Source organism: Scatophagus argus, chromosome 21 (genome assembly GCF_020382885.2).
Source record: "Scatophagus argus isolate fScaArg1 chromosome 21, fScaArg1.pri, whole genome shotgun sequence".
Taxonomy (NCBI): Eukaryota; Metazoa; Chordata; class Actinopteri; family Scatophagidae; genus Scatophagus; species Scatophagus argus.
The window spans coordinates 10375424-10396627 of record NC_058513.1 but is presented as its reverse complement, the minus strand read 5'-3'; the positions used below and the strand labels follow the sequence as shown (position 1 = coordinate 10396627).

Here is a 21204-nt window from a genome sequence, read left to right as displayed (position 1 = left end):
GAAGGCTCTAGGAGCAAAGATATCAGTACTTGCATAAATTATGTAAAGGTCATACTTTAATAACTAAAGTATATTCATTTTCATGCAAAACTAAACTCCTGTGCTACCTTATCAAGCACTATAGCTCCTCTCCTCTTCTCTTTCTTGTCTCTCCATTGCCTTTGTTAGGTAACTTATACTTCACCAATGCCTTTGAAAGTGAGACTTTACTGGAGGTGCTTCGCATCAATACAGCCTACCGAATGATTCTTCTCAAGTCATCCCACGATCGCCCCCGTGACGTGGCTGTCAGCCCCAGGCTTCGCTACCTCTTCTGGACTGATGGTGGCCAAACACCAAAGATTGAGCGGTCCCTGCTGGATGGCAGCAACCGCACTGTGTTGGCATCAGAAAGCCTAGCCTCACCTCGTGGCCTTACTGTTGATTACACTAATAATTTCCTCTACTGGACAGATGATATTCTTGACATGATCTCCCGAATGGCTACAGATGGAACACAGAGGCAGATTATCCGATATGGGAGCCGGTATCCATCTCCTACAGGAATGGCTATATTTGGAAACTACATGCTCTGGGTGGATCAAAAGCTTGGGAAACTTTTCCAGGCCAGTAAGGACCCTGCCAATTCTGACCACCCAGAGGTAAGAGTTAAATCTGCTGAATTTAACACACAGTTTTAGCTTCTATGATGATGCTGTTTTGTGATCTGCCATTAAAATAGAGAAATATACACCAATGTAGATTAGCTGATAGTCTAAAAGATTAATATCAGCTCTGACTGATGAAATGTGACCATAATGCTTCATTTCAAAACAGTTTTCTAGTCCAATCAGAAAAGTAATCTTTGGGATGGACAAAGAGGAAGTCTTTCCTTTAGGAAAACAGGTGTCTGGAGAGGAGTGATGAGCATTTAGCAGTAGCAACACAATTTAGTCGCAAATAGCAGATGACAATGGGAAATATCACACTTTATATAGGTAAGAAATAAAGGTTAGGTTGTCTGGTGGTAGAGAAGAAATGATTAGTTGTTTGATGAAAGATTGCACCCATGCAACTAAATAACAACTTATACAGTAATATAATAACTGAATAATAACTTATACATTAACATAATAATAATAATATTTTTTTTCCTTTCATTTATCTATTTATTGTACTAGGTAATTCGAGACAATCTTGATGGGCTTATGGATGTCACTGTATTTGACGCTCATGTCCAGCCTACATCTGCAAACCAAGTGGGTTTCAACCCGTGTCAAGAAGATAACGGACGCTGTCAGCAGCTCTGCTTTGCCATTTCAGGCCAGGAGAAACCAAAATGTGCATGTGCACATGGGTCTCTCCTGAGTAATGGAGTAACATGCGGTTATGGATTGGAAGAGTTTCTAGTTTTCACCACAGACTACACGCTGAATAGCTTGAGGTTAGACCCTGCAGATCACAGCATCCCCTATCCAACGTTCAACTTGGGCTACAACTTGATGGGTTTGGATTATGACTTCAAGGAGAAGAGAATTTTCTTCACCCAGTTAATGGGGCCTGGTCGGAGCAGAATTGGCTACATCACCACGACATCCACCTCCAGTCCACCTGTCATTCTAGCTTCAAGTGAGTTAAACTTTTATTGTAACATTTTGTGGGACTTAATCTTTTATGTTTCTTCCTGTTTTTCCCATCTCTCTTTTCTCAATATCCACTGTGTTCTGTTACACTGCTCAGATTTGGATGACCCAGAGGGTTTGGCATATGACTGGATCAACAAGCGTCTCTACTTCACTGACTATTTTAGCCGCAATATCCAGTCCATGGGAGTGGATGGAATGAACCGCTCCATTATAGTCCACGCAAACCGTCCCAGAGGCATCGTTGTCGATCCCTGCTATGGGTAAAAGCACTTGCTTCACCACCACATGTCACCACATACAGATTGAACATAGATGTGATGAACATAGATGCGATGCACATAAATGCACATAGTGTATCCATGAGCTCTTCACTTCTCTCTCTCTGGCCAGTTACCTGTACTGGACTGACTGGAGCATTCCAGCTCAAATTGAGAGGGCCACACTGGGTGGAAACTTCCGCACAGCTATAATCAACAGTGGTCTGGAACAGCCCAATGGGCTCTCTCTGGATTACGAGGAAAGGATGCTGTACTGGGCTGATTCCACATTGTACGTTCAGTTTTTTTTCAAATGTATACTGTACCACAGATTCAGTAATGCTCATATTTTTAACGATTCCTCATCTCCCTCCCAGAGATAAGATCGAGCGGGCCACTCTCACAGGTGAGAACCGTCAGGTGATCCTGCAGGGGGTCCAATTTCCATATGCCTTGACTGTCTTCCAGCAGGACATCTTCTGGACTGACTGGACTGCGAGTGCCGTCTTTAGGGCTGGGAAGGACGATGGCTCTGGCTTTGCAGTGCTGGCACAGGAACTGCCGAATCGACCAAACTACATCCATGTTTATGCCGCATCTAAACAGGAGAGCTGCTCCAGTACCTGTCAACAGTTCAACGGAGGCTGCAGTCACATCTGTGTTCCTGGTAAGAGCAGAGTAGTTGCACATTACCAACACTAACAACAAAAAAGGGCAGTTACTATAAAGGTGACCTTGGCTCTGTCTTCTAAACTGTGGATACAGTTGTCTGTGGACAGATTGGCTAATTTTCAGCTATTGAAGGGACAGTTATTTTGTAGAATTGACTCATTATTCTTGGTGCCTGAAATTGTGTCTGTGGCCTCTCAACACAATCATTAAAATTAAGTTCACACATAAACAGCTTTTGAAACTTTAACTTTAATAGACACACTAAATTTGCAGTGACTTCAAGTTAATGTGCAATTATACTTCATAGCAAATAGAGAAAGTTTTGAATGCCCTAAATAACACAAAGAGACACACAGTACCTCTCATTAAAAAGACAGATTGTCTCTTTATGTACCTCTCTATTCTTAAATTCCCTCACCTTCCAAAATCTCTTCCGCAGGTCCATCGGGCCCAGAGTGCCAGTGTCCTCATCAGGGTAGCTGGTACCTGGCCAACAACGGCAAAGACTGTATCCAAGACACAGGGAAACGCTGTCAAGCACAGCAGTTCACCTGTCTCAATGGTAACTGCGTCTCAGTACGCTCGAAGTGTGATGGCTTCAACGACTGCAAAGATAACTCGGATGAGCTGGAGAGAGTCTGTGGTGAGACATGAAATCTAATCTGCAACCTTGGGAAACAGGGACACATACTGTTATTGGTTTTGACTGTTCAAATTCTCTCTGTGGTTTGTAAACTATAGAGAGAATTTAGACAGGCATTACTATTGTTGAAGTGGTAATGTCCTTTCATTACAATGTGGATTGCAGCTTTTACTTTACTCTTAATAACAGAATAAGCGTAACACATAAAGCATAAATATCACGACCAGAAAATAAATCAGAACTCTGTTGTGTCCCCTGCCTAGCCTTCCACACCTGCTCAGCCATGGACTTTACCTGTGACAATGGGCGCTGCGTGCCACTCAGCTACATCTGTGACTACACAGATGACTGTGGTGATAACAGTGATGAGCAAGGCTGCCCTTTTCCTACATGTAACCCTGATACTGAGTTCACCTGTGCCAACGGACGTTGCATCCACGCGGCCTTTGTCTGTGACGGCCACAATGACTGCAGGGACAACCAGACATCTGATGAAATCAACTGCCGTGAGTGATGATTAGGCTGGTCAAGGGACTGATTATTATTCTTTATAGTCCACTGCATGTAACCATCTGCTCTCCCTGAGTTACTTGTTAAAATGTCCTTGAGCAAAGCTTGAGAAGAATATCACAGTTGTAATATCCACCTTCTTGAAAGAGAGACATGTGTCCACGCTCAGAGAACCACCACCAGTCCTGTGAACGATGTTTTGATCTTTGGTCCCCGCAGCTGACAGAACGTGTCCTGAGGGCCAGATCAAGTGTGACCACACCAACATTTGCATCTACCCTGAAAACCTGTGCGATGGCTACAACAACTGTGGAGACAACAGCGACGAGAATCCTCTCTTCTGCGGTAAGCTAAACGCTCAGCATTTACCCCACTGCTGAGTGACAATGTGTGAGGAAGAGGCAGAGAAAGAGAGATCTGAGTAAATTTCAGTAGCACACTACATGGGTATAGTGTAGGTCCAAGTGTGTGTTACTGTGGATTTGTGTTTCGGTTTCACAGCGGACCGCACTTGCTCTCCGGACCAGATCAGCTGTGATGGAGGGAAGTGTGTCCCTCAGTCTTGGGTGTGTGACTCAGTTCATGACTGCCTTGATGGGACAGATGAACCTCCCTCCTGTGGTGAGCTCCCTGCATTTACGTTTGACATTTTGACTTCTTAGACAGATACAAGTTCAGATTCAGGAAGCACACGCAGAGGCTCGATAGCTTGACATGACTCAAGTGCGGATTGATTTTGTAGTTACTAGCCGTTACTTGTGTTACTTGTATTTCAGGTATGATTTGTAATTAGTTTCATGAGTCAAACCACTGCACTGGGATAACCTCTTACAGCAACATACAGCAACTCACAAGTTGTCTTTTTCATTTTTTTTGCTAAGCTGCTTTTGCTACATTTATTTAGTTCTGCTTTTTATTTCAAATCCAGCACTCACACATTTTTATCAAAGCAAAGCTCATCAACACTCGTCACCATGTATTAAATTTTGTTGCCTACCTAATTAGAGTAGATCTCAAAATTCCTTCTTAAAATGATCTATTTTTCTCTTCCTGTGCAGAGGATATAATCAGAACATGCAGCCCCAGCCAGTTCACATGTACCAATGGAAACTGCATCCCCCAGTCAATGACCTGTGATGGCAACAATGACTGCTGGGACAACAGTGACGAGGCTGCTGAACTGCAGTGTGGTGAGATAGCACTGACATGTATTTATTAGGCTGCACTAAGTGAGGGTATTACTGGGAATGTATTTAATGTTTGTGATTTGTTAGATGCTACAGTTTTGTTTTTTTTTCCTCAGCTCTATCCCATGTCTTGTCTGAATTTTGCTTCTCTGTACACTTTTTATTCATGCTCTTAAATTGTTTGCACATAGTTATGGTATATAGTTTATCATCTCATCCTCGCGATATCTCTTGCAGGTCAGCGTACCTGTAGTCCTGACCAGTTCACCTGTCCAACCTGGTACCCCGGCAACCCACGTTGTGTGGAACTTAGCTTTGTGTGTGATGGAGAGAAAGACTGTGCCGATGCAGCTGATGAGCTCCATAACTGCCCCAACCGCACCTGCCATTTGAATGAATTTGCCTGTACCAATGGGCGTTGCATCCTGCTCCCCTACCAGTAAGTAAGAACTTGGGGTAAAAAAAAAAAAAAAGTAAACATTGATTTACCTGTTCAGATGTTAATACTCTTGGCACTGACTAGAGTCTAACATGTTGCACCTCCTCCCCAGCTGTGACCGTGTGAACGACTGCGGGGATGGCAGTGATGAGTTGGGCTGTACTTACGACACGTGCAACAGCTATGAGTTCACTTGCGGTAATGGGGTCTGCATCTATGCCTCCTTCATCTGTGACGGGCAGAGCGACTGCATGGATGGATCAGATGAGGCAGACAGCTTGTGCATCACGCCCCAGCCCACCTGTGCTCCCCAGCAGTACATGTGCAAGTCAGGCGAGTGCATCGACATCAACAAGGTGTGCAACGGGCAGAAGGACTGCAAGGACGACAGCGACGAAAAAGGCTGCGGTGAGAAACATGACACTATGTGATAATACTGATAAGACTTGAGTTTAGAGGAAACACTGGATTTCTGTCACATGTTCAGGCGGGATATTTGTTTTCAAAACCTCTTCCTGTGCAGGAAGAGAGGTTTGGGATAGAACCTACAGTTCTATTGTTTTAACTCAGTGGAGACAAATAAAAGAGTTTCTATTCAAAATAATAAGCATTTTGAGAAAATTATTCTCTATCTTTAGGTTTATGGCACCAAAATATTACCAATGATCATATTTCATGATACATGACACATTTGCTTACAAATATTAAAATATTATACAAATATATTACCACTTACACACTACATTTAGTACCAAATACTGCAAAGTACCAACAAATGATTTTCATATAATATTTTAATGATTAAATATTTAATCATTGATTCTCTAAAATATAAATTATTTCGAATATTTCAACATCTTTACAATGTTTGTTGCATTTTTGTTTGATGTATAAGATTAACTGATTTGCACAATTGTTCAAAATCTCATTAAGATCTCTGAACTCATGTCTGTGCCCCCCTTCTCTTTCTGTCTTTTCTCTGCTGCTCCTCATTCTGTTCAGGGATCAACGAGTGCAAAGACCCAGCAGTCCACAAGTGTGCCCAGATCTGCACCGACACCCTCACCGGCTACTACTGCTCGTGCCACCCGGGCTACCAACTCATGCCAGATGGCAAAGCCTGCGAGGACCTCGACGAGTGTTTGAGCACACCTGCTGTCTGCAGTCAGATATGCGAGAACACTGTTGGCTCATATCACTGCAAATGTGCCCCAGGGTACATCCGCGAAGCAGATGGACGCACCTGTCGTCAGAACAGCGGCATTGCCCCGTACCTGTTGTACAGTAATCGCTACTACATCCGCAATGTGACCACTGACGGGTCACAATTGACTATAGTCCTGCAGGGGCTCTCCAATGTGGTGGCATTAGATTTTGACCACTCTGAGAAGAGGCTTTACTGGCTAGATGCAGGGTTAGGAAAGATTGAGAGGATGCGTTTTGACGGGACCGACAGGGAGACGCTTGTGGAAAATATAATGGAAGCTGAAGGTGTGGCGCTGGACTGGGTGGGCAGGTGTGTGAGGAGGGAGGAACTCAATTATTAAATCTGTCTTTGTGAATAAATAATTCATTATTTTGTAGTTTGTTCAGCCATAAGCTGTCCAATATGTAGATAAATTTGTTTAAAATCCAAATTTAAGACGGATGTCGTAAGTACTGAATCAGTCTCGTCTGATCTTTTTTGTCTGCCGCAGGAAGTTTTACTGGTCGGACTCTTATTACGGCTCAATTCATGTGATGGAGCTGGATGGGCGCTACCAGAAGAAGCTGCTGTCAGGAGGTTTCACAGCTGGAAATGCCAGTTATATTATCAGCCGACCTCGCGCTGTGGCTGTTAACCCTAAATATGGGTACTGACACTCACACCTCCACACACAAGCACAGATGTTTACAGTTAAAGTAGCAAAAATGTTTCTCCTGTCGGAAATGATTGTAACTGTAAAAAAACTACATACAAACCTAGCCTATGTAAATATTGTATTTAAATAGTATTTTCATAGTCTATGAAATGTTGTGCTCTCACTGGACCAGTTAAGCAGAGGAATAAAAAGCGCAATTAAGTATGTCAAAAAATGATAAGAATAATAGAATTAACTGTTTTCTGAAGATTTGTAATCGTAAATATAAACTTTGATTCAATACTTAATCCTCTGTTTGGATTGTTCCCATCCCTCTCTGTGTTCTTCCTTCCTGTTCTCTCTCTTTTTCTTATGCAGATGGCTGTACTGGACCGACTGGGGTGACACAGCATATATCGGCAGAGCTGGCATGGATGGAAGAAACGTCAGTGCCATTATCACAACCAAGCTGGAGTGGCCCAATGCCCTGACCATAGACTACACCAACAACAAGATCTTCTTTGCTGACTCCCACCTTAACTTTCTGGAGTGAGTTAAGCAATTCAGTTTCATTCATTCAATTCATTCATTTTGAGTAGAAATGCCTACAACATGTATTAACCCGACAATGTATCAACCATTAGCTTTGCAGATATGGACGGCCAAAACCGACACCGGGCCATCGCTGGTACACTTCCCCATGTTTTTGCAGTTACCCTCTTTGAGGATTGGGTCTACTGGACAGACTGGAACACACACACAGTAGAGAAAGCCCATAAGTACACCGGCGAACAGCGCACAATCATGGGCAACAACACCCACCGGCCCTATGACATCCATGTGTACCACCCTTACAGGCAGCCTAGGAGTGCGTACATTTGAAAAGCAGATACTTATAATCTTATTGTCTCAATTAACTGCAGCCCAGAAGTGACCAATATGTTATGTTCAATCAATTTATTTCCCAGGTGAAAACCCCTGCTCTTCCCATCATCTGACTTGCAGTCATTTGTGTCTGATTGCTGCTGGTGGGAAGGAAGCTTCCTGTGAGTGTCCAGATCACTTCATCGCCCTCTCCGTGGGCTTCACCATCCAGTGTGTGGCCGACTGCTCCAGCACCCAGTTCCGCTGTGGGGACAATGAGAAGTCAGTCAGATATAAAATGTTTCCCTTTCACAGGCCTTGTGGTTCCATCCATCAAAACTCGTTGTTCTTTTACAGTTAACTCCAGTCAAGTCTTTAAAAAATAATGGAAGTGAATGGGTTTATTTCCAGAGCTTTAGACCTCTGGGAAGTGTACATTAAATGAATCTACTGACCAAAAAGATAAACATACGAGTTACTCATTTTCTGCTGTAGTGTGTATTCTAATATATTCTAATATATTTACATGTGTATTTTTGAAATACATTTATAAAAATACACAATATGAGACACCATGCCAGCAAAGACTTATTTCCATTTTTTTCACTGTGATATACAGTATTAGAAAATTAGAGCTAAGGAAATAGAAAACTGAGAAATACAAACAACAATAAAGTAAACAAAAACTATTACAAATATTATGTTGCAAATTTACACTGTCTAAAGATAACCTGTTCGTACTTTCTCTTGTCCTCAGGTGTGTTCCCATATGGTGGAAGTGTGACGGCCAATCAGATTGCGGTGATGGCTCAGATGAGCCTCAGACCTGCCCTCCCCGTCACTGTGCCATTGGCCAGTTCCAGTGTCAGGACAGCAACTGTACTTACCCCGGCTTCATCTGTGACGGCCACCCGGAATGCCCTGATGGTTCAGACGAGGATGCGGCTCTCTGCAGTATGACAATTAACACAGTCACTGTAAAGTCAGATGGGAAGCTAAAATTAAAGTTGTTCTACACTTGCAAAATTTAAAATTCAACTGTGGCCATTTTGCTTTTGCTTGGATTTTACTAAAGATAAAATCCAGGCTTTGGCTAGCTTAATCTCAGGAGAAGCCTTCACACTTCAGACTTTGTTAAGGCACATGGTTCAGTTTGGACTTTGCTCAAATTTGCAAACACTAGTCAAGCTGCTGTCTGCCTCCTTAGGTGACCATCGATGCCAGGAAAACCAGTTCCAGTGTAAAAACAAGAAATGCATCCCTGTGTCCTGGCACTGCGACGGATTCAAAGACTGCTCAGACGGCAGCGACGAGGACGCAGAGACTTGCTCCCAGAAGACCTGCCGACCGGGAGAGTTCCAGTGTAACAACGGGCTCTGTCTGCCATTGAGCTATGTGTGTGACGCCGAGGACGACTGTGGGGACGGATCTGATGAGCCGCATGATATATGCAGTAAGTATGGTAATATTTCATGGAGGTTTAAGTCAGTCAAAGCCACTGAGAGACAAGAAGATTACACATTAGACTACTTAAACTGATGATCTTATCCACCCTGATGAGTCAGGAGAGATGTCTTGCTCAGTGACTGTGGCAGAAACCTACAACACTCCTAATTTCCTTATGTCTGTGATGAGCTCACAAAAGAAAAGCTCTGCTCCAGTTGATAATAGCAGAGCTGACAGTTTAATCAAGCAAGATGTTTTTCTGTGACTATAATTAGCGTGGACCGCACGTCTCAAGAGGAATTCGAGGGAATTAATGATGTTGTATTATTTTTTTTTTTCTGGATATGAGAGGCACAAACTATTCATCCTTTACTCATTCCTCATCTTGTAGCATTTTCTTTCTCTCACACACCTCTTTTTCTTTTCTCTCTCTGTCCAGTGGGTCCAGACTACAAGTGTGATGAGGACACAGAGTTCTCCTGCAAGACAAACTACCGCTGTATCCCTCAGTGGGCCCGCTGTGATGGCACAAACGACTGCCTCGACAACAGCGACGAGCAGGGCTGCGGTCAGTGCTCGTGTTTTGTGAAGGCAGAGCAGCATCGAGACCCAAGCCCAAATGTGCTAGTTAAATGCTGCATGTAACAACAAACGTCTCTTAAAATGCTTTAGGTTTTTTTTTTTTGTTTGTTTTTTGGGGTTTTTTTTGGAGGATGAACTGAATATCTACATATCATTAACACAGTATTATTAGCATTTTTTTCAATATGTAGGAAAGATTTGAGTCAGCGTCAATGATTTTTATTTTTCATCTGTCCATTTCTGACTCTGTCTTCCAACAGAGGCCGTGACCTGTGATCCCCTGGGAGATTTCCGATGTGACAACCACCGCTGTGTTCCAATCCGCTGGCGGTGTGATGGCAACAACGACTGTGGTGACGGCTCAGATGAGAGCAACTGCCGTGAGTGTCCCACTCAGCATTCTTCAGCTCAGTCCATCATAAACCAGCAAGATTCATGTGTCAATCAGGCCTACACAATTTGATTAATTCATTTTTACTTTTTGTTTTGGGTTATGGTTTATGCGGGACTATGTGAGGAATCACAAAGGTGGAAAAGCCTCTGCAGGGTGTGAACAGCGTGAACAGCAATAGCAACAGCAAGATCTCATTCTGATATACTGAACATATGTGCTCCTCTCTCTCTCTGGTCTGCAGAGCCAAGGCCTTGTTCAGAAAGTGAGTTTCAGTGTGACAACTCACAGTGCATCCCTGGAAACTGGGTGTGTGATCATAAAAATGACTGCGGGGACAACTCAGATGAACGGGACTGTGGTGAGCAGGAGCTGCACACAGACGTCCTTGATTGTCATAAAATCACACCTGTGCACATGTTACCATCCTGGCTCTCTTCCAGAGTTGCTGACGTGTCGGCCAGGTTCTTTCCAGTGTGACTCGGGTCACTGCATCCCTGCTGCTCTGCAGTGTGATGGCATCCCTGATTGTCAGGACTTGTCAGATGAGACCAGCTGTCGTGAGTAAACCACGTGAAAACTACAGTATTTTAGCATTTGTTGTGTTTCTGAGCGGATGACCTTCGTCTTAAATTATTCAAGTGTTAAAAAGTATAAAAATTTCAAAAAATACACTATAGTAGGAAAAATAAATTACACAAGCACTTAATAAAACCATCTACAAGACATTCACTCCCAACGCATTTAGACACACAGTAGCTTCGCAAGATCTAATGGATGTTCACAACTGACATCTTCAACACTTGGTTTTGTTTTCACGTCCAAATGTTTGGTCTGAATGGTTTAAACTGCGGACTTATTAGATGCCCTGGAGGTCTAGGGTCTTATCTGTCCACCATCAGCTGCAAAGTTCCTGATTCAAGTCTGACAGGGGACCCGTGTTGCATGTCATCCCCATTTCTTTTCTCCCCTTCATTTCCTGTCATCCCTTTACTACCAACTGTCTAGCAAAGGAATAAAAAAGACACATTGCAGAGCTCAGAGTCTGATGAATGGCAAATATTACTATAACCAGTGGAGCTTATTCAGTGTTTAACAGCAGGCTGTGGTTGTACTGTAAGTACATATGTACAAAAATCAGAGACTATTTTTCTCCACCTCAACAGCTACTCGTTACCCAGGAGGCCGTTGGTGCCCTCAGGAGCAGTTCCAGTGTGGGAACCGTCTGTGTGTGAGCCAGAGCTGGGTGTGTGATGGTGTTGATGACTGTGGGGACCGCTCGGACGAACAGCTCAGTTTGTGCTGTGAGAAATGTTTTGTTTATTGTAAAAGGCAAAGTCCTGTGAAAAGTAATTTGTCTTTGTCTGTCCCTGAGTGATTAACATAATCATTCATCAGTTAAAGCACTTTTGATGGCAACCCTAATCCTAACTAATAAAATTCATCCAAGGATTGAGGTGAAATATTTTAAGGATTTTCAGGTTAGTAATTTGCCTCACTCATAGACAAGTTAGGATTAACAAGATGCAGGAAGAAGAAGAAGACAGTTAAATCTGACAGTAATCTATATATGCTTAGAGGCTCATTAACTTGACCTGAACTCCTTATGTATGTGTGTTTCACCAGTGGACGTCACCTGCGAGATGCCGTCCAAGTTCCGATGTGCAAACGGCTACTGTATCTACGCCGGTCTGCTGTGCAACCAGAGGGACGACTGTGGAGACGGCAGTGACGAGGAGGAGGAACTCTGTATGACCCACACAACAATATGTATAGAGTATCAGGGCTATTTGGAGTAGAAATATTGCCCCTTACCTGTTATTTCATAAATACTGTGTGTTACAGCCTCACTTACTGAATCAGTTTCCTCCTGAAATGTGGCAGAACTCAAAGCAGAGACAAAAGACTGGATCACCCCCCCCACACACACACACACACACACAACGTACTGTATTTCTAATACGTTCAGGTTCAGCAAATGCACCACCACCACTAATCATCAGTTTCTGGGCTGCCAAGGATTAGACAGTAATGTGTCCTGAACTTTCCTCTCAAAGGCCAATGAAATGGAAAAAAAAACACAAAGCCCGAAACATACAAGGGATAAGGAACTGGTTTATGGATTTGTTATACAATCAGCTTAAACATCAATCAGAGCAAATTATTTTGAGAGGAGATTAAATAGTTGTTGGACATTGGCTAGCTTGTTTAAATCCATTTGTTGTCAGGAGAAGACAGGGAAGCAAAGCTCCAGGAAGCCTTCAACTGAATAAATGATTTAGTGGTAATAGTATCCTGGCTTGTACATGAGTTTGAGCCTACATTTGACTACTTGTCTGTGTGGGATGTTTGACTTTTTTCTTTTTTTTTTTAATCTAAAAGTGTGAGCGGGCCACTCATTTTCACACATTTTCTTGTCTTCTTTTTTTGGTATTTATTTAGACAATTGGTGAGTGAAGTGTGACATTGTAGAGAAATCTCCTCAGTCTTAGACAAGTGGAGGTGGGCATGTTTCCACTCAACCTTCGATGGCGTACTTGTGTTGATGACTCACTCTGACTGTGTCCTTGTCAGGCCGCGAGCCCACGCTGCCCCCCTGCACACTGGAGGAGTTTAAATGCACCAATGGACACTGTGTGGCCTTGCCATATGTATGTGACCACAATGACAACTGTGGGGACCGCACTGACGAACTAGGCTGCAGTGAGTAACGCCGAAAACACTATGCAACCTGCAGTTTCTAACCTTTAAGGCCTTAAGCTGGGTTTGGTTCAGTGTTGAAATACTGCATGGTTAGATTATTTATACTCTATACTACTATATATACTTTATCATAGCCAGTTAAATTTATGCTACTACAGAACAACACGTTCACCAAAACCAATAAAAATCAATTGAGTAAGAACAAGAAAAAAACTCTCAAAAATGCAAAAGTTGCATAATTACCCTAATGAGAATATGCAATCTTCTGTTGAAGCTAAATGCATTTTCCAAATAAAGGAAACTGGAGATAATGATCACTTCCATATTGCGAAATTACAATTTCTCCATCCATCCATTTTCTGCCACTTATCTGATTAGTGTCTCATAATTATGAGAAAAGAGCTTATTACAAACAAATTGTGAGGGATCCTGTCATCATGAGGAATGGATGTCACAATTATGAGATGCCAATCTTATAAGGAAAATTTTCTCTCAAAAGAAAATTATCTAAAAAAAAGATTGCATTTTGAGATAATTTTCTCATAATGATGTTGGATGGATATGAATGTCATAAATACGGGACCTGTCTCTTCTCTCTAACCTTGTAGCTCTTGCTTTCTTATCATATAATCATCATTTCAGAGCAGACCCAACACCACTGGTGGACAGAAATAGGTGCATTTTAGTTGTTAGCTGTGCTATTTGCACATGTAAACAAAGTCACTGATTTCATTAAAGGTAAGAAGCCCTTAAATAAGAGACAAAAGCTGTTTTAAATGTGTCAGAGAACGTGCTCTGTGCTGTCTGGCTCCAGATTTTGGCCTCGATCGTAACTGTGACGAGAAGCTGTGCCAGCACGAGTGCACCAACCTGAACGGCACCGGCTTCATCTGCTCCTGCAGACCAGGATACAGAGTGGACCCAGACAGCACCTACACCTGCCTGGGTATATATGCACACATACACACAAAAACTGAGAGAGCTTTTTCACTTGTGCTGAAATTACTGCACATGGTTGAACACAATATGAAATTTGCACTAAAAAAGAAAATAATGATATTTTATAACATGTCATAATTACAAAGCTGAGCAAACATGATCAAGACTCTTTCGCACAATCACTTCTTGCTCTTCCAGACATCAATGAGTGTGAGGTGTACGGCACCTGTCCTCAGGTCTGTAAGAACACCAAGGGAAGCTACGACTGTGAGTGCGCCACCGGCTACCGGAAAGTAGGCGACGGCAACATGTGCGAGGCGGAGGGTGAGAACAATCTCTTTATGGGCTTAGCTTTAAATAATAAAAAACTGACTTAGTAAAACATTAGACATGAAGATTACATGATTGCTTAATAACGAGGAAAAGGGTTCAAATAAAACATATTAGTGATGTGATGGTAAATCTAGTTAGCAGCTGTGCCTTTTTTATTCTCTCCCTGTAAATTTCAACCAACAAAACTGTCATTTTGCGACATAATTTTTTTTTGTTGTTGTTGTTGTTGCTGCTATTGAAAGAAGGCCCAACTGTTCTCAGAGCCGCAGTGCATGTCACACATTTTTGTTTTCTGTTTTCAATAATAAGAAAAATTAAGATGCAGGCAAACATGCGCATTGGTAGAGAAACCTGCTGTTTTCTCATCGGTTATCAGTCGCTGTGGTTATCAGAAAACAGGTTAAGTGTGAACGTCTTTGTCTTTCAGGAGCGGCTCCAATGCTGCTTCTACCAGAGAACATTCGTATCCGGAGGTTCAACCTGCAGACGGAGGCCTACCATGACTTCCTCCAAGAGGAGGAGCACATTATGGCTCTGGACTACGACTGGGACCACAACAACACTGGATTCAGTAGGTCACACACTGAATGATACCAACTACTGTAAGATAGACAACAAATGCAAAACAAAACAAAACAAAGAAAACGCAGTCGTGACAAATCTTTGATGAGAGGAATTCAGTTCATGATGTCCTTGTATTTTTGTTAGGTATGGTGTACTTCACTGTAGCCAGTAAGGACTCTGTACCAGGTGCCATTAAGAGAGCATACATACCTTCACTGGATGATGGCAGTAACAACATCGGCGCTGCTGTCGACCTCGGGATCAAATACATCACCAGACCAGACGGCATCGCTGTGGACTGGGTGGGCAGGTGTGTTTGAACATTCAGAGCTTCAGTACTCTGGTGTCTTCAGCTGATTGATGAAGAGTCTTATTTTCAGAATATACACAAGTTTTTTTGTGTCAAAGTATATTTTGTGAGTAGGCATTTTTGTTTTTTACTTCTTCTGCCCATAGGAACCTTTACTGGGCAGACTCCACGTTGAAGAGATTAGAGGTGGCCATGTTGGATGGACGCTATAGAAAGCACCTAGTCAAGACTGAGCTGGGCCACCCATCTGCTGTGGCTGTCAACCCAAGACTGGGGTGAGTCACAGCTCACTATAGAGTAAATTAAGAATTAAGAGATCATTTGATAGGAGGGTTGTTGTTTTTTTCCCTTTTAGATTTTTCTCCTACTATGGAAATTCTTTGTAATTCACATACACACACTGCAGCAGAAATGACAGAGAAGCTAGCTGTTATCCTGTTGTATTTATCTGTCATGGAAAACCTGAAAGGAAGGCAACCTATCGCATCTCAGAACCCAGAACTCTAATCTGTGCTTTGTCTCTGCAGTATGTTGTACTGGGCAGACCGTGGTGACTCAGCTAAGATTGAGTGTTCTTGGCTGGACGGCCAGGAGAGGAAGGTCCTAGTGGCTGACGGTCTGGGTTGGCCCACTGGCCTGTCAATCGACTTCACCAACGGTGACAGAATCTACTGGTCTGACTCCAAGGAAAGCCACATCGAGTCTGTTCTGCCTTCAGGAGATGACCGTAGAACTTCTGTCTACATAGGTGAGGATTAGGAAATACTGTCCTCGAGAGTGCTCAACATCCATCCATATATTCAGCACCTGTTTTCTTCACTGGAGCTCAGTTAAACTGCTCACACCTTGTTGCCCCTTGCCTAGATGTGAGAAATCCCTTCAGTGTGAATGTGTTCGAGGACCACGTTTACTGGAGCACTCAGGAGAAAGGCGAAGTGTTCCGGCAGGACAAGTTTGGCCGTGGAGCCAAGACCAAGCTGCTAACCGCCGGGCCCTGGCTCACACAGGTCTCTGTGTACCAGCAGCAGAGATACAACTCCATAGGCAGTAAGCTGCACACTCACCAACATATTCAGACACATCAACATGTACCCTACTACATTAAGCACATAGTATAATATGCATTTTTATGTTTATAGTATAACTGACCTCAATAAAATATTTTGACAAACTAAATACATTGAATGTGTAAGTCATCCATTTTAACTTGTTGAAATAAAAGAAGTGAAACACCCTTCCTTGTGTCCCCAGTGAAGAGTCCATGCAAGGGAACCTGCAGCCACCTGTGTTTGCTCCGACCCGGAGGCTACACCTGCGCCTGCCCTGAGGGCACCAGCTTCATCCCCGGCAGTAAAACTGAATGTGATGCAGGTAAGAAAAGTCATACTTGAGTTGCTTAGTAAACACACTGAACACCATGTACTGAGGTTTCAGAAATTAATTTAATTTAAAAGGAGGATTCTGCTATTTTTAAACCCGGGTCTTATGTGTACATGTTGTGCAAATGATTCATATTTACGAAAACCTTTGGAATTTGTTTGTTTGTCGTTCTGCTATGACTGTAAGATGTTATGATTGTTGTTCATATAAATTATTTAAGGGTTTGATCCACCGCCCACCATGCCCCCTCCATGTCAGTGTCAAAACGGAGGTACCTGCTACTTTGACGACAACAAGGCTCTCTGCAAGTAAGGAAATGTTTTGGTGTTAAAAGTGAACTTGAACACATCATGGCTTTATTAGTCCTCCAATCTTTTCATTTTTACAATAACAGGTTTTTAAAAAGTCTAAATCTGCAGCAGACTAAATACTGATGCACAGATGAATGCATTTCTCAGTTAACAGATACTGTTAGCGTTGCTTTTTGAAGTGCTACAACTCCAATGTTTGTGTTGTGCTTCACAGATGTCCTCCAGACTGGAGTGGAGATTACTGCCAGACTAATGTGTACAACATTGTTGCATCCTCAGGTATATTTGCTTTGTTTTTATAGCCAAAAATGTAACATTATAACATTCAAAGTCACTTGGGATGGGTAAACTTTATGTTATTACTAATAAGCTGTCTCCTGTCCCCTCCTCTCTCCATGTCCCTCCATCACAGTCGGAATAGCAATTGGCGTGACAGTAGTGATCGTGGCTCTGCTGGTTGCTCTGGTCTATGCTGTCAGGAAGAAGCCCAACGTGCTGGAGCAAATACGAAACAACTTGCCCAGTATGCCCAGCATGCCCTCGCTGCCGTCCATGCCCAACCTGCCAAGCTTCAGGTGAGATGAAGCCAGAAGAGAAAAGATAGAGTGGACAGTTATTGCTGTCAGAAATTTAATATAAAATGCAAGCAACGACTTTTACTACAAAACAAGATTATAATTAAAGCAAATGAGACTTTAATTGAAGCTAGACTGCTCAGTACAGAATATTAGACTCACTTGTATTGCATTGTATTTTAATGTCGAGGTATGTTAGTTTGTTATGTATAGTATCATGTTACAGGTGAATCACATGTGTGTCTTGATGATTTGCAGAAATGGACTGTCTCCAAGTGCACCAAAAACAGAGGGAAGTGAAACGAGGCTTGATTCTGAAGCGGTCAGTAACATAACAACCATTAATTACAAGGGATGGGTGTCATAAGGACTGAAACATTAATTCAAAGAAAAAGGATCAATTTAGAACATGAAGTGGATTTTTTTTTATATTTTAGATTTAACAAAAAAGGGTTTCTAAAGCAGCAACAGCAACAATTTCAGGAGCGGAGTCCCTTTAAAAATTCAATGACATCTCCCTGGAAACAAATCTGATATTAAAATGAAATAATTAATTTTCTGATTTTAAAAAAAGAATGAATCAGCTATTATCACTTACTCATCCATTCCTCTAACATCCTGTCTCTTACTGAGATGATTTAGGTTGGTTTGGGTTCTCAGCCAGAAATCTGCAAATATTTGCTTAATTCATGGTAAAATAAAGCTGAACAACTGGGGAACACATAGTCAGCTTTCATTTTAGCACGCTATTAGCCTAACAAGCACACCTTGGCTAAAACATGCCAGACTGAACACAAAAGCTGAAACAGGGGATGACAGTTGTGTGTCTTTTGGAAAAGCAGGTTTCATTTTAGTGTCATTGCCAGTGATCAACTCTTCAGTTGTCTTGTAGTTGTTTAGCCATTCTGTCTAACTTGCTGTCTGATGTCAGGTTCCCTGTGTGTCTGTGTCCATGGGGAACACGGAGGCAAAGAGTTTTGAGAACCCATCATATGAAGCTGAAAAACAACCTGCTGCCGCAAGCAAGATGACAGCCATGTCAGCTCCTGATGGAACGGACAAGGTCAATAAACAGAAATCATTGATTCTGCTAATAGCTTTTCCTGTTTGGTGGCTGTATATATTTATTACACACCACATCGTAACAGCTTTAGATTACATATCTAAGCAACACTGCAAGAATATGCTTTTCCCATATGGATTTATCCTTGTCTCCTTGCTGCAATGTCCAAATTCATTTTGATTGTTAGAATCTTGCTGTAATTCTTCTGTCTGCTCGTCTGCCTGCTGCTTCCTTTAATTCCGTAATTTTGCACTGAGAAACCTAACAAACACGATGCAAGGACATGACATTGCAAAATAAGTGATGTTCTCACTTCTATGTTGATATATTTTGCTTATCTCAAAACTGCGCTGCTGTGTTTCCTTCCTCAGGAGTACATTGATAATCCTTTGTATATGGAAGAAGTTAGGACAAGCCAGCCAGATGTTGAGGACAAGCCAGCCAGAAGTGCAAACAAACCTGCTGCTGCCAACAAGGTCGGTTTCATGTCACCAATTTAATGTCACACCAAATATTTGCAATGGATTCAATCTAAAATGTTGTACCACACCGAATAAAACTGCAAGTAATTAAAAACTTTTAAGATTAACATCGACTGGTTTATCATTCAATTTATCTTCCCTGTGGCCACTTCAGGATGCGTTTGAGAACCCAGCATACGGCTCAGACACAGAAGACTTCACCCCTTCACAGCCAGCTGCTTCGAGTGCTCAGGTACCCGTGGAAACACATTTTAGACACAGTGTGACACAGCTCAATATCTGGAAACTGTAACTACACTGTTTGAAAATTTGCAGGTAAATTATAATGTATTAGAACAATTTAGACTACAGTGGACTGTTTTGTCAGAACTGATGTGAAGACAGTAAGTGTTTGTGTGTCTGCGTGTGTTCGTGCTAATGTGATTGATTATTGAGGCATTTCATTTCTCCTCTTATTGTCCCAGCTGTTTGAACCCACTGGGGATGATAGTCATGTGTCTTTCAACAACCCCACATACACGGTGAGTGCAAAAGGACAATAAGCTCACACTGAATGTGCGTGTAAAACTGTGAATCATTGAGGACTTTAAAGGACTGGTGAGATTTCTTTTTGACAAGCGGAGCAGTGAGACTGCTGCACATCAGGGCCATGAATGTTTTAGATTTGTGTATATTTTCACTTTAATTTTTGACAACTTTGTATCTGTACTCTGAGTGGCAGTTCAAAGCTTTTGTCAGACTCAGACGCTGGTTTATTTAATGTTAAAGTACTGCCTGTGACATTTATGGATATGACATTAACAAGCTTGGAAACAACATATCACTTTACTTCAATATTCAGCACTTGTTTTTCTTCCGGCAGGAGAACTCATATGCAGCTGCTCCAGATTCTGACATTTGATGTAAATGCTACGTCAGAGATTAGACTGGACCTGAAACCTCGTCTAGTCTCATCGGAGGATGTAGCTTCATGAAAGTAACTGCACAACTCAAGCAGAGCAACAACAGACCTGGAACAAAGCAATCAAGACATTTTGTAAGAAGAAGAAAAATATATTTTGTTTCGCCTACATGCTTAACTTTAATTTCAATGTAGCTATTTGTGTACAAAAAAATAATCTTTTGCAGACATGATTTAATGTAACTAATATTAAAACTCATCCATTAACACAATAAAATGAATCGAAGCTGGTAGATGTTGTGTTTAGGATTAGTGTGTTTTGTATCTTTATGTAAATTTTGACTGTGAGAAAGTTAAATATTAAAGCTGCTATTATCATCATTCTGTGTCTAATGATTGGACCACAAATGGTATGAGATGTCACATAAAATGTCAGGTTTGAAGTCCTTTAAATGAAGTCCCTGTTACTGAATGTTGTCAAAGTCTCCTGCTTGTACCTTTCTGTGCGCGACGGTGCACATATCACAGGAGGATGTGTCATAACGACGAGGCTCAGGCTCCCACTGGTGTTATCTGCTCTGCTCATCACAGAAAGAACTCTGACCCCCAGCTACTGCATCTGACCCACTGAGCTGAGATGAAATGCTTTGTCACCATCCATTTAATCACGCAGAGAACCACGATTCGAGACCGTGATCCCAGAGAAACAGCAGCGATTCGGCCCCTCTCCTCTCCCACTGTCACAAATGTCTGAACACATTAAAGTCTCTTTGAGCTTGTGACAGCCAGGCCAACCAGATGAGGAAAGGGACAAAAGAAAAATGGGAAAGACAGACAGAAGGAGAGAGGAAAAGTTGAAACACAATAGGGAGTAATGTAAAGGGAGCTGTGACTGATGTGTTTTTATGTTGTGGTCCGGGATGATTCATAGTTCATGTTTTCATAACACTCGTCTCCCACAAGGCATCTCTGATCATCAGCCAAAACATGTACTGTACCGCTCACTGAGACACAGAGACATGAAGGGAGGGGATGAATAGCAATGGATGGATTGGAGAGGGGCGGACCAAAGAGGCGTGCAGTTTACAGCATGTGTGCTCATTGTGCTGCCTTCAGGAGCTATCGGAAATAGTACAAACGCTCATGAAAAAATTCATCCATCCATCTATTTTCTATACCGCTTATC

The 21204-nt window shown here is 42.2% G+C and overlaps 1 protein-coding gene across 1 annotated transcript in view; it reads left to right on the top strand.

Moving 5' to 3' along the window:
- The window catches only part of lrp2b (low density lipoprotein receptor-related protein 2b), a 39018-nt gene extending 18544 nt beyond the window's left edge, over positions 1-20474 (top strand). Inside the window, exons 39-81 of the mRNA XM_046377974.1 lie at positions 169-641; positions 1161-1608; positions 1720-1885; positions 2016-2174; positions 2260-2549; positions 2994-3197; positions 3461-3703; positions 3927-4052; positions 4209-4328; positions 4766-4897; positions 5132-5333; positions 5446-5741; positions 6336-6849; positions 7031-7186; positions 7553-7723; positions 7819-8042; positions 8143-8320; positions 8796-8992; positions 9246-9491; positions 9924-10052; positions 10327-10446; positions 10702-10818; positions 10901-11017; positions 11624-11761; positions 12084-12206; positions 13032-13160; positions 13975-14106; positions 14298-14423; positions 14860-15003; positions 15141-15306; positions 15453-15581; positions 15834-16054; positions 16171-16353; positions 16558-16677; positions 16907-16994; positions 17212-17276; positions 17410-17572; positions 17831-17894; positions 18504-18635; positions 19007-19111; positions 19272-19349; positions 19582-19638; positions 19980-20474. Of these exons, the coding sequence (XP_046233930.1) occupies positions 169-641; positions 1161-1608; positions 1720-1885; positions 2016-2174; positions 2260-2549; positions 2994-3197; positions 3461-3703; positions 3927-4052; positions 4209-4328; positions 4766-4897; positions 5132-5333; positions 5446-5741; positions 6336-6849; positions 7031-7186; positions 7553-7723; positions 7819-8042; positions 8143-8320; positions 8796-8992; positions 9246-9491; positions 9924-10052; positions 10327-10446; positions 10702-10818; positions 10901-11017; positions 11624-11761; positions 12084-12206; positions 13032-13160; positions 13975-14106; positions 14298-14423; positions 14860-15003; positions 15141-15306; positions 15453-15581; positions 15834-16054; positions 16171-16353; positions 16558-16677; positions 16907-16994; positions 17212-17276; positions 17410-17572; positions 17831-17894; positions 18504-18635; positions 19007-19111; positions 19272-19349; positions 19582-19638; positions 19980-20018 (7430 nt within the window). The 3' untranslated portion in view covers positions 20019-20474. The remainder of the gene's footprint in view (positions 1-168; positions 642-1160; positions 1609-1719; positions 1886-2015; positions 2175-2259; positions 2550-2993; positions 3198-3460; positions 3704-3926; positions 4053-4208; positions 4329-4765; positions 4898-5131; positions 5334-5445; positions 5742-6335; positions 6850-7030; positions 7187-7552; positions 7724-7818; positions 8043-8142; positions 8321-8795; positions 8993-9245; positions 9492-9923; positions 10053-10326; positions 10447-10701; positions 10819-10900; positions 11018-11623; positions 11762-12083; positions 12207-13031; positions 13161-13974; positions 14107-14297; positions 14424-14859; positions 15004-15140; positions 15307-15452; positions 15582-15833; positions 16055-16170; positions 16354-16557; positions 16678-16906; positions 16995-17211; positions 17277-17409; positions 17573-17830; positions 17895-18503; positions 18636-19006; positions 19112-19271; positions 19350-19581; positions 19639-19979) is intronic.
- The last annotated feature ends 730 nt before the right edge of the window (positions 20475-21204 follow it).